Source organism: Lipophrys pholis (genome assembly GCF_963383615.2).
Source record: "Lipophrys pholis genome assembly, chromosome: 15".
Classification (NCBI taxonomy): Eukaryota; Metazoa; Chordata; class Actinopteri; order Blenniiformes; family Blenniidae; genus Lipophrys; species Lipophrys pholis.
In genome coordinates, this window is record NC_137642.1 from 13349262 (window position 1) to 13362368 (window position 13107).

At 39.0% G+C, this 13107-nt stretch overlaps 1 protein-coding gene across 1 annotated transcript; it reads right to left on the minus strand.

Annotated features, from left to right (window-relative positions):
• Window positions 1-1944: 1944 nt before the first annotated feature.
• cxcl12a (chemokine (C-X-C motif) ligand 12a (stromal cell-derived factor 1)) lies at window positions 1945-8888 on the minus strand. Its single transcript, XM_080481162.1, has 4 exons — window positions 8766-8888; window positions 7217-7334; window positions 6110-6193; window positions 1945-4380 (listed from the first exon to the last, which is right to left on the minus strand). Exons 1-4 carry the CDS (start codon window positions 8830-8832, stop codon window positions 4353-4355), a joined length of 297 nt encoding a protein of 98 aa, XP_080337288.1. The 5' UTR covers window positions 8833-8888; the 3' UTR covers window positions 1945-4352.
• Window positions 8889-13107: the final 4219 nt, after the last annotated feature.

The following is a 13107-nucleotide window of genomic DNA, read 5'->3' on the forward strand; positions in this document are numbered from 1 at the left end:
ATTGACCGCTGCTGGCATTCTACATGATGTGTTTTGTTTTGAGTTGTTTTTTTTGCAAAAGAACAACACACTGAAATGCAACTAAAAGGTTGCACAAAAATCTAGCAAGTCTTATTTTTCATTTTTTCAAGAGAAATGCAAATGGGAGTGAAACATGCTTTACCAACAAAAAATGTAAAATGTCATGTTAATGTTGCAAAAGAAAAAAAAGAAGAAGAAGCATCATTTTTAGATTCTCGGAAATCCAACACAAGGTGTAACTTTTATCAGTGGGTAAAACAACTGTGCAATTATATATTAAGTGATTGCTTTGAAATTATTATTGTTTTATTGAAATAAATGTAACGAAAACACCAGTTACTAAATAAAATATAGTGACTGAGGAAGTGTCAATAACTTTTCAATAACACTGGAAATACGTGCAAAAAAGGATTGAAACCACTGAGCATTTTTACTCTTAAGCAACAACTCGTCAGCGACCTCATCCTGCCCAGTTCAAACAATAACGACTTTTAGATCGCAGCTGCTAAGTAATGACCAGATTTTTCATTTCCCTTCAAGAGATTATTGTTTTGGAACAGAGCTTTACTCGTCCTTTGTCAAGCCGCAATGACGAGACAGCGTCTCCATTTTGACCACCTAAAAGGCTCCACAAGGAAATTTCCATGATCCCTGGATGTTTCGCGTGGTGGCAGAACTGTGAGAATGTTTTTAATTGTTGTGTGTATTGTAGAGCTTTCCTCCATGGCTGAAGGTACAGAGTAAAGGTATGCATATTCACTGATACACTCACACATGCAATAAAGATGACCTGTGTTTATCACATTGGAGGTTTAGTTTTTGTTTTTTATTTGGTCAAGTTCAGGAGGCCATCTTGAAGTGGTTTTCTATGACATTCATGTCCCTCTCTCTCTGGCTCTCTCTGGCTCTCTCTGGCTCTCTCTCTCTCACACACACACACACACACACACACACACACACACACACACACACACACACACACACACACACACACACACACACACACACACACACACACACACACACACACACACACACACACACACACACACCATATTTTCAAGCAGTTTTTATCTTGAATAACCACTAAGAGAAGTTTCATTGGCTGCACATCTGTAAGCCCTTACAGCCAAAGAAGGAAGAAACATGTTACTGTAAGTTAAATGAGCACATACACTCTGCTTCTTCTTTTATTTTGATATGATCCGTTGCTTTTCACATGGCAATTACGTCAAGGTGTCAGTTTTTCATCTGACTTTGTGGTTTGATTCCAAGGCCCAAAAGACTTTTGAAGGCAATTCAGAATATGAATTTCATATGTTGTTTCCTGTCTGACATTTTTCATTCTTCAAGCAAAGTGTTGAATGTACTGTCTCAACTTATTTCTCTGTTTATTATGTTCACATGTTAGCGACTCACCGCTGATCTGTACTTGCCTTTGATGATGAATTCATGCGAAGTCGACTGGGTGTGCAGACCTGCAGCGTGTTTATTTAAGCTTAGTGTCCAGCTGGTCTCATGTACCAACATGCTATTTTGTAGAGTTGGGATGTAAGTCATTATTAGAATTATTATTTTGTTCTGTTCCGCTTCAGTAAACTTGATGAGCAGGCGTATTATAGCTTTAACACATCTCATTTACTCTCCTAGCGTCTTGTTTAATGAAGACTTTCCTTTGTACCTGTTTAATGAAGCGATTTTATTCCTTGGATGTAACAAGCTTAGCTTTACAAGATTTGTTCTAAAACTTGTTCTTTCTGCATGTTCTCCTTTCTGCAAATACATGTAATGTGCACATAAAGTATGAGGGAAAAACCTTTTAAATTCGATCTTAACGATACCTCAGGCTTCATGGCACCAGTCACAACACCTGCAAGGTTTAACTGGTGGGTGTTGGCAGTGGTCCCAAGAAAACCAGTTATGAACTTATTGCAAACAAGTGCTTTTTATTAGAATGCGTGCCATTTAGATACATTGTTCATGTGCAGAATACATTCATCAATCTATGATAATAGAACAGAAAAAGGTAAAAAAAAACAAAAAAACAATAATAATAAGAACAAGAACAAGAAGAATAATGATGAAAGAATCATATGTATAACCTTTATATGAAAACTTAACTGAAATACTGTTAGGGCAGACATTTTCAATGGCATCACAAATGATGCACGCTTTCCACTATGAGGATCTTAGACGTAGCATTACACAAACTGCTTTCCTTCTGCAAATACGTGTTCACATGCAGATTCCTGCAGATTAATACAGTGACGATAACTGACTGATTACCGGTAATTAAAAATTAAATGTCAGAGCTACTGCTGTCCAAATGTGCACTGCTAATGCTGCTTTTCTCTCATTTAAATGACATTTAAATCCTACTAAGTTAAGAAAATTGCTCTATGAACTGCCACTCACACCCCATTATCTCCCCCTGATGTTTCATTCAGCACACAGCCAACATTGCATTCACCACCACGCTTCGCCTTACAATATACCCTCAGAGAGAAGTTAAAAGTTCATCCCTTTGAGCTCTAATGTTTTCCTAATGGTCGCTTGTTGAGTTAATAGTTAAATAGCAGGCAGGAACATTGTCCTTGCCTTTCAGTTGCCCTTCTGAGTAAAGCCAAACACATGTTCTCACATCAAAGAACCTGAATTTATCCCTTGACCCAGCAGTACAGTGAGATTACATGTGTGTTGATCCTGGCAGAGGTGGCTGTAAGAATATAGTCGCTTAAATAAATCGTGCGTATATGTATATAAGATGGAGATCATTCATGTATGTCGAAAAGGCTCTCAACAAGTACAATAACATATACACTGAAATAATAGCCGTCACATTTTTGAAGATTTTCACTTTTCTTTTACTCACCAACTGTATACAGTTTACAATAAAATGCTGCATGGCTCAATAGTGAGAGTAGAGGTCCTTCACTGAAATGTCTGGATCTAATATATAATTGTATAAAGGAGTACAAAAATAAAACTTTAGTTTCACAAATGGCAGAAAAAAGAATATTTGAAGGAACACATTTCCCAGATTTAAAGAGTTAATGGAGCAACACCTTGAAAAAATAGAAAGGAAAAAACAAAAAATGAGACAAAAGATAGATATTTAATGATCAGTTAGCGAATTATAGTAAATCAAGTTGTTAAAACATGAATACATCAGCTATAAAGTGCTCTGTTATCTGTATGATGGCCGTAAGAAGTCACGTCACCATCAAGTTGACATTATTGTACTACTTTCTCAACCACAGCGCTCAGTATGACATTGTGTTTCTGACGTGGGGACTATTTTCCTCTTTGTTGTGCGTCCTTCTATGGAATGGGCATTCACACTTGGACACCAAATCTAATGACCTTACACTGATATAGTTGGGTCTCTAACTCTGAATGTAAGAGTCACAATTTTTTTTTTTCGTGTCTATTGTTTAGCCGACACAACATTATGATTCCGGTAAATTTAAAGTCATTGGATGCTCAATTAAAACTGTTTGGGGACCAGATGTTCTGCTCTTCACAAAAGAATGAAACAGCAGACGCGGTTAACACAAGGTCGCATAATCTCAGCCACAGAACAGCTCAGGAAATGCTCGAGCTCTTTCACCATCCTAATTTCCATCACAAAAACACTATAATTGCCATTTTTATTAGGATTTGCGCGCATCCCATATTCAGTCTGGGGGTGGCTGGCATTCCCTGAAATTCCTCACTTCCAATTAACTTGGGCTGACTTGTTCTTGAGAAGAGAAACTATATATTGTTTATTGTTTCCTGACTTTTTAGAATCAGACAATCAGGATAAGCAGATCCCATGTTTAGGATTAGATAAAAAATAAATCCTTATTCTCTGGCTCAGCAGGCTATCGGCCTCTGCTGCCTACAAATATTGACTTGTGTTTTTGTGTAGAAAGCCTTGTGTTGACCGACAAGCTCTCCTTAAACACCTTGACCCCGGGGTTTATGGGTTTTCCTAAATGACAGAGAGGCCAGGGGGACGGCAGAATCTCCAAAAATAGCTTTTTACTATTTAAGTCCAGTAACAAAAAAGTATATACAATATGGTTAAAAACATAGACAGGCATAATTACACTTAATAACATTTGTTATATCTATAGAGGGGGGAGTGTGGTGGTGGTGGTGAAGATGACGGCAGGACAGGTGTTGGCGGTGAAGAGTCGTGGGATCGTTCCATGCATAAGGCTGCAGCATGGTAGCCGGGATAAGTGCTGTACAACATACTAAATGATCTGATATCACGTTTCATATCTGTCAAGGTGATCCAAATCATCAGTAATGCAACGGCGGCATCGGCAGGTTTTTTTGTTTTATTTGGCCTTTTTGGATTTCTTCATCCTGAAAAAGAAAACATATATTTAAGAGGACTTTTAAAAGAAAACATCTTGCTGAAAATAACCACACAGGTCTTTTCGGCACAAGATTGTCATGCACTTTCTTGTTTTCTGTCGATGAACACGAAGAACTAAATAAATAACTTTAGCGAAGTGACACAAAATAAATCTAATTTGGAATGTGTCCAACTGGATTAACAAATGCTTGCTGATTGTACAACAGACTGAGAACGAATGAGTATTTGGTTGTGAGAATGCCGAGAAGACATGCGGTTCCAGGTTGTCAAAGTACAGCTGCGAAGCGTTTGCTCCGTTTAAATGTTTCCGACTGGCAATTTAGATAAACTTTATCGATCCCATACACAGAAAGTCCACACGTCATTCCAGCTCCAGTAACATAAACACGAAGGACAGTTAAGTACAACACCTTCAACTTATACATGAAATTACGTTTCCTAGCTTATCAGATCTAATATTTTGGTTTTAGGTTTAAACAAAGATTTTGTCATCTGAATCATTTCGACTATGTATCTTACACAAATTCAAAGCACTTGCATAGCAATTTACACACACCATTGTCTATTAAACATATAAACACTAGAACACGGGTGGTCTGTCTAGATGTTGACACTGGAATAATACACTGCTGCATGTCAATTTTAGAAAGAAAAGTACTATCTGTGTTGTTTATTAGTCTGATTCAAAGAACTGATTGAAATAATCCATTGGTTACAATACTGAGCACTGTAAATAATGCTCCAGGACAGCATGCGTAATAGAAAAACATATTAAGGACCGATCCCTCATACATATGCATAATGTACTCTCTGATGACTGTTTTGTTATACAGAGATATTCACACCTCGAAAAGTCACGAACGCTCCACAAACCGTTACAGACAGTCTGACAGCTTGACTGCAAAAAGATCAGCAAGTCCCTATTGAGGTTGTCTGTCAGAGGCTGGATTGATTGCAGGAGCGCCTTCGGTTTTCTTTGCATGGTAATTATTTTACTTTCACAGTTCAGAAAGCTTTCATCTGCTGCCACAGTACAGTACGGCCTTTGTTTCTTTGCTTGAAAAGATGTAACTATACAGAGATGGCAACTAAATCTCTTCTATAAACTTTATGGTGCCAGTTTTTGTTTTTTTTCCAGGATAGTGTCTCCTGACTCAAAGAGGGAAGGAGACTGTTTATTTTGGCAGTCACATTCAGCTCAGCTTAAAAATCATCCTCGACTAAATGTAATATTCACTTTTTTTTTTTTTTTTGCAATGATGACGCACAACTTGATTAAAAATGTGGTTATTTGAAATGTTTTTGCCTTTACTTCATGATGAATGTCCAATAGCTCAAGGTTGAAACCTCTTCACAGTAGTGCGGAGGTGCAGCCTGTCAGCACGTCAATATAATATCAAGTCATTATTTCATGCATAACTAAATTCAGAAGCAAAGATTTTACTTTTTAAGTTGTATGCATCAAACCAGTCATTTTGTGTGTGTGGAGAGGAATTGGTAAACTTGCTCAGTCTTGTAGCAACATGTAAAAGTGTGAATTGCAATATAACTGGAATTAGGAGCAGTCACGCTCACAATGATCTGTTTCTTGGTTTCTGAGTCCACAATTTAGCTTTTATTGTGCTTCATTCTGATCCCGAATCTTCAACAATGATCACACTTGGCTCCAAAAAGACTTGGCAGCAAACAAAATAAGACTGACATGTTTGTACTTACTTGTTAATAGCATTCTTCAGGTACTGCTGCAGCCACCGGATCTCAGGGTTCACACACACTTCTTTGTTGGTCTTCAGTCTGGCGCTGTTGAGAAAAAGTGAACCATGTGTTTGTTGACATCAAGAGAATATACTCAAACAGAGGATAAGCGAGTGAATCATATAAAATCGGTAACCCTTGTGTTCCTTCTTAGCAGATGGTTATCAGACTGAATTAACACACTGTTGTTAATTTACCACACTGGGGGTCTTTTTTCACAGAGGTACCTTGAATAAGCAGTGACTCTTTGACCTCAATTTGTAATGATGTTCAAGATATTCAAGATAATTATGTGTGTGTACATATAACTCTCCTGATTGACCTACATAATAAATGTTTAGCGGTCGAATTGACAACATGTTGCTACAGGCTGCTTTTAATTCTTGCGCCAGCCAGCAGGGTCACCTCTGGGTCATATGATTTTATGTGGAATGGCATCAAGCACAATTCATGTTTTTGAATCAGTGAAAATCTATTTTCTCTGCTTGTGTATCCATAAGTGTTGGGCAATTTTGTTTTCCACTGCTATCACTTAGCCATTCCTGTGTCTTTTCCGTTGTACCAAACCGCAGTGTGCTTGTGTTGCTGCACACTTTCATCTGTAAATTCCCTCCACACAAGTTGTAGCAATAAACGAGATCAGACCTTAAGGTTATAAGCAAAGTATGAGGGAGAAACACAAGCAAATGAGAAACAAACCCAATTAGAAAAACCACAATTATTGCTTTCCGGTAAAAACCAAACACTGTCCAAGTTCCACCTTCTTTTCAAGTTCACTCATACTCAAACGAACCGCTTCCTGTGGATGTGTCAGCGGACCCGTTGTAAAATTGTCTCGCTCACTGTGAATGTGGGGAGACTGACAGAGGGGCGGGTGTGTACACATGCATGCACAAATCTTTTCTCTGGCCTGTCACACCTCCAAGATTGATGGTGAGAAATGTCCAACATGAACTAAACCTGTCCGTCCGAATAAAGCCCAGAAAGAAAACCCACGCTTGTGTATGTTTGAGTTGCTGCCAATGCGATCGACATAAAAAACATAGAAAGAAAAAAAACATTACTCACATCACTTGGAAGGGGCAGTTTGGTGTGTGGATGAATCTGAGCTCTCGGATGTAGCCTTTCGGGAGGTTGTTTACTGTTGAGCGACAGTAGCATCTCTCCACCAGGCTAATGGGCTTTGCTGAGAAAGCCAAGAAGAGATAAGCATCAGTTACACAAAACAAAGAATGTTTACAGAAGGCGATAAAGCATATTTGATAGAATTATTCCCTCTGGAAACTGAAAAATGACTACTTATCATTGCAGAAAAGCAAGATCAAATAATATTCTAACTAGAAAAAACTAAAAGTGCAAATCATTAAATTGATAAACAGGGAAAAAAAGTTGAAACCTGGAAATCAACGGTCCATGTGTTGTGTCTAGTCGTGCCTATTATTTGGTGGATGCTTGTGTCTGGCAATGGCATTAAACCCAAAGTAAGTGCTGACCAATATCAGCTAAACATCTTATAATGAGAACATGTTGGGATTTTTTTTGTTTGGCCCACACACTAACACACAGGACTTCTCGCTCTGAAACACCGCTCTGTCTGCCATACACCACTGTGTACTGTGTGGTCCCTAAACTTAAGGATGAATGTGCATACTTTCCATTACCAACTCCGCTTTTCAGAGAGATGTGCATGGGTGATTAATGAGGAAAAATAAATACAAGCATGTTTTCTGTGTTTTGTGGTCCCCCCCCCCACCCCCCTCCTCTACAGGACAGCATTCACTTTTTACGGAGGCCAACAGTGCTGACAACAGCAGTGAAACTTTTCAGTGGTTTTTCAGAACAAATGGGTTGGAGGAGGTGAATGGACTTTTCTCTTTACTGTAAATAATGTAGAAGCCAAGCTGAACGACGTGCTGCTATTCACATAAACAGATGATGCGACTCACTGCTCAAGACTTAAGTTCATGTTAATTATTTTTACACCTGAATTGTATTATCATGGTAAAAAGGACGTAACACCTTCGGGACACATGGCTGCTGATGTCGCCGCGCTGACTAGCCGAGGCTTGTTCCTATGGATGTTTGTGTGCATAATTAAAGGCAACAAAAGGTTGAATAAATGCGGGTGTTGATCAGGGATGCATCTGGAGAATTTAAAAAAAATCTGACGCTTGGCGGTTTGCGCACAAAAAAAAAAGTTTTGCCGCACACGCACGTCTATTAAAACAATGATGTGATTGGAATGTAAACGAAATGATTCACAAATTTGGAAAACTTGTAACATTTACACTATATTTTCACCTAATCATTGAAATTTAATGATCAACATTATGGCAGACAATACACAAAATATGAGTAGTTCTTAAAGAATGGGAAATAATGATAGAATAAAGGAATAAATTACAAAATACGAGCAGTTTGATTAAGTTATCATTAAACATAATAGCTGGAATAATATTTTTCTCCTTCGTTTTCTTCTCTAAAATCACCACCTATTCTTAGAGAAAAATATTAAATTGGCTGTATTAAATACATCGCTTTACTTTCAATAAACAGCTGCGCAAAATCTGACATAAAACCTCAATTATTAAAACTTGGAAAATATTGTCCGTGTTACCTTGTAACGGAGGTGCATTCATCACCACCGTGAGTACAGCCGCGACAACCAGCAGCTTCACATCCATCGTGCGTAACTTTCACCGGGACTTGATCTGCTCGGAGTAAAATCCAGAGGAGCTGTGACAGACGGCAGAGTGACGGAGGGTTAAATTACGCACAGACGTCAAGTCAGACAGAAGGACTACGGAACACTTCCTGTCTGTGGAAAATAGACGCACTTTTAAGTACCTGACGAACTATATTAATCAATAATGAGGGATCATCTACTAATTCAAAAATAAAATTAAAAGACTTATAATTTCTAGTATGTTTGTATTAGTATTTTGGAATAATAGTTCGATTTTTGTCAGCTTTTATTTTGTAGCGGTGGTTCCGGTTTCAAGGGAATTGTAGATTTGATTTCACTTTATGTCACTCTAGTGACTGTGGGGCGCCAAACCATCGCTGCGACGAGCACTTTCCTTATAATTCGAAACATCACATTTGAATGAACTTTGTATGTGCTCAAAGCATTTGTCTACTCTTGAGATTTAAATTTCACAGAGCGCTACACTAGATTTGACACTTTTGTCACCTCAAAAGATCTTCTGATCAACATCCTTGTTGCCTAGGGTTAGAGACATCAAGACATTGTTGCACATGTTCGGTTTTAGTCATGGTTTATCATCTCCGTTCCCTTGGCTCATATAAATTTAAAAAACTAAAATGAAAGTGTAACTGGAGATGAGTCACATGAGTGTAAAATGCTTCTCTGATTTTATGATTCCGGTAAATAAATGTGAGGGGAAAGTTAGGGGAACAACACGCTCCAGAAAAGAGTAACTTCTTCTCTTTTTAGGTGGATTCTTTCAACAATTGGCTTCACACAGCTTGTTTAAAATTGTGTGTGTGTGTGTGTGTGTGTGTGTGTGTGTGTGTGTGTGTGTGTGTGTGTGTGTGCGTGTGTGTGCGTGTGTGCGTGTGTGTGCTCACGCGCGCGGGCGTGCGCATGCGCCACCACGGTATCGTGTTTGGGAGTATTGGGGCATTTAACAGGCTGCAGATGTGAAGCCAGTTTCCAAACATTTGGCTTCCATCCATAAGGCAACACTCCTATATGCATGTTCATGAACATCAATGGCATATCTATATTGTGGAAGTGCGTGTTTGCATGCTCATCTCCCTTTATTCAGACCCTTATGATGACTGTGTTCAAACCTGAAACACTTCCCAAACTATTTAGTGCCCCATGACTAAACAACTCTGCATTGTAAAGGCAGTTTGCAGTACTTTACTTTGATGATTAAAAAAAAAAAAAAGACTTTTATTTATGTAGACTGAGAACATGTTATGCTACATTTTTTTTAATGTACCTAAGAGCAGCATGATTAATGCAAATAAGTGGCATGGTTTTGTATTTTCAGTAGGTTCTTTTTTTCAGTAATTGAGGACATATCCTCTCATCACACAACTGTGGGAAAGCAAACCACCTGCTGACAGCACGCTTTATCATGAAAATGAGTATGGAACAGAAAAGGATACTTCAAGGAAAATAACTGTGTTTTTACTCCTGTGGTTGAGTGTCGCTCCTATTGAAAATACAATAAGAATGATGTTTTTATATAAGTCAAGAGAAAAAAATCTCTCTTCGAGCATTTATAGACATACAACGTGTTCAAGAAATGTTCTCTTAACTAACATTTAGCTTTTTTTTTATCAAACTCTCAGCGTTAATAATGTTGTCTTTGCCTGAAACATTTAGTTGCTTGTGTTGCAGACTGTCTGTCGGTCGGATCTCAAACAGGACTTATTGATGAAGCCATGGAGACCAGACAGACGCAGGAGATGCACCCGGGTAATATCAGCTGACAGCTGAAAAGACATATTTACCTCTCTCACAGGCCACAAAGGCCGACTCCGAGTGTGTGCTGTGTGTTTGAGGGGGATATGTCGTTCAAGCAAAGACTCAAAGAGAGTGGTATGAAAGCTCAACTTTTGTGTGTAAGCCTCTCTCAGGTTGGAGCGCTGATGACTTCAGAGGGTTTTGGACAGCAACTCAACCCGCTCACTCACGCACTCATTTACACCTGACATCATGTCATTACGCACTTTACGTTCACTTCACTTCCCAAAACCGTTGTGAGCCTGCACAAACAACACAACGTGTGCAGGAGGGTTTGCGTAACCACACGTACAAATTAGAGTCATTTGTCCTTGACACGTGCACGCACCAACGCGCGCACGCACACAGAGGAAAGTTGTAAATGAGGGGCGACCTGTGACATGTCATGGGAGAGAAGTCATCGCACATCCAAGTATTTCAACATCCTTGTCATAATCAGCAAGATTTACTTTCTTCCTGTGAGGTGAATGGACCGTAGTAAGTGTGGTTATATAAACAGGTCTGGCAGCGGCGTTTCTTCTCCAATTGTTTCATTCCTTCTTGCGTTAACAAGTTGGCGGGCTGCATCGCCCCATCATGAAACAGCTCCTCTCTCAGCTCAGGGAGCCATTTATATAAACTGTTTATTAGGAAGACATTCTTTTGAAATAAAAGTGAAAGTATGTCTCGTTCCAATTTCCTGAGATCTTGCATGCAGACTTTCATTGATGGCTTTGGGGTGATTTGGGTATTTTGCTGCCTGCTGTGTTTTACTCCCACCTGTCCACTTCATGTGAGTTGTGTTGTAGTTTCCCTGTAGCCAATCTGTCCAGCTGTCTGCATTGGGAGGTCTCGCTTCAGGGATCCATCCCCAGTTCTTTGCATGAATCATTTATTACTACACTCTCAAAGAAAGTCAAAACTGCTGTTTTTTTGTGTGTAAATCACCTGTCAGGTGATCCTGTGAAGCTCTGAAATCATAGCAGGTGTCTTGCATGCAGGTTCAATGTGAGATCTGTCTTGGTTTGTCAGGTCATTTTTTTCTCACTTTTCGTGGCCAAAGTAAACAAGAGGAAAATGTGAACACAAGACTTTAAAGCAACGTAACATTGATATGTTTGGTGCATTTTATGTTCGTTCCTCTTCAAAATAAAATCAAGTTTGTTTGTCACATTTTACTTAATTTTTGAATAGCAACACATTTAGCTTCCGAACCTACAAATCCTTTAACAATCTCAACAATACACTTTTACAAAGATGTTTTGTAAACGTCTACTCAAACTAAATGGTCACATTGCACCATGTGAGTCATGAATGATCTGCACGCTGCAGATGAAGAGCTGAAGAAACAAGAATCTGTCACATGCCAATAGATTGTTAAACATTCCGTTAACATCTATTCTCCTTTAAAAAGAGACCATGTGGCCCGGGGGGGGGGGGCTGGAGTATGGATGGGTGAACGTATTATGTTGGCGTTGCCACATTCCATAGATCAGACTTTGGTTGGAGAACGTACAGGCAACTGGTCCCAGTAGGGAATCTGCCAGCGCTCTATTGAGGCTCTGTAAGGCTGAAGACCTGCTGGCTCAGCCTTTTGTCTGGTTTCTTCTACATCCTCCAGAGAGTCACAAGCCCTGCGCCTGCACACCAGCATATGGACCACCTCAATGGCCTGTCAACAAAGTCTTTAGCCATAGATGTTAAGTCAAGGAGAAACAAACCTCCAGACAACAATGCCTCTACCAAAAACATTTCTGTCAATACATTTAAATTGTAACTTTTTTATTTTACAAACTCAATTTACTCAGATTTACTACTTCCTGTATTAAAAAAGTAATATTCTTTATTTAGGTAGATTCAAAAGAAGGGGATAGAGAATCAGGACCACCCTCCTCTTTCCTAGTAAAACAGATATTTGTCCATCTTGATATATCGGTTCAGTTATATCAAGTTCGGTGGTGACTTTGAAATGCCCGTAGGAGCTAATGTATGTTTGGGATTGTCTGTCTCTCTGTGTTTGCCCTGTGATGGACTGGTAGTGGTGAACCCGCCTTTCACCCATATTCAGCTGGGATTGGTCCTTGCCCCACCCAGTTCTCCTCTGTCTGAGGCAGGATGGACTGATGAAAGCATTTGCATCTATTAATATACTAGAAATGAAGCATCTATAAAGCTATGATAATATATGAATCATGCTAAAAATCTACATGGATGAATTATCCTGCAGTCTTTATTGCGATCTTTTTGTGGAATCCCCCAGAATTGCTTTTGAGAACTTTTTTTCTCTTTATTTTCCTGCCAACAATGACATGGACTATCCAACCCTGATTGGCTCTACTCACGAGGCACAAGAGACGAATGTCACGCTATTAAGATAAAGTGGGGTTTGTATTATAGTCAGCTCTAACTATTCTAAGTAAAACTGCTCACTTTATCTAAACCATGAATTTAGAAATTAAACAAATGTCAGATGTGTTAG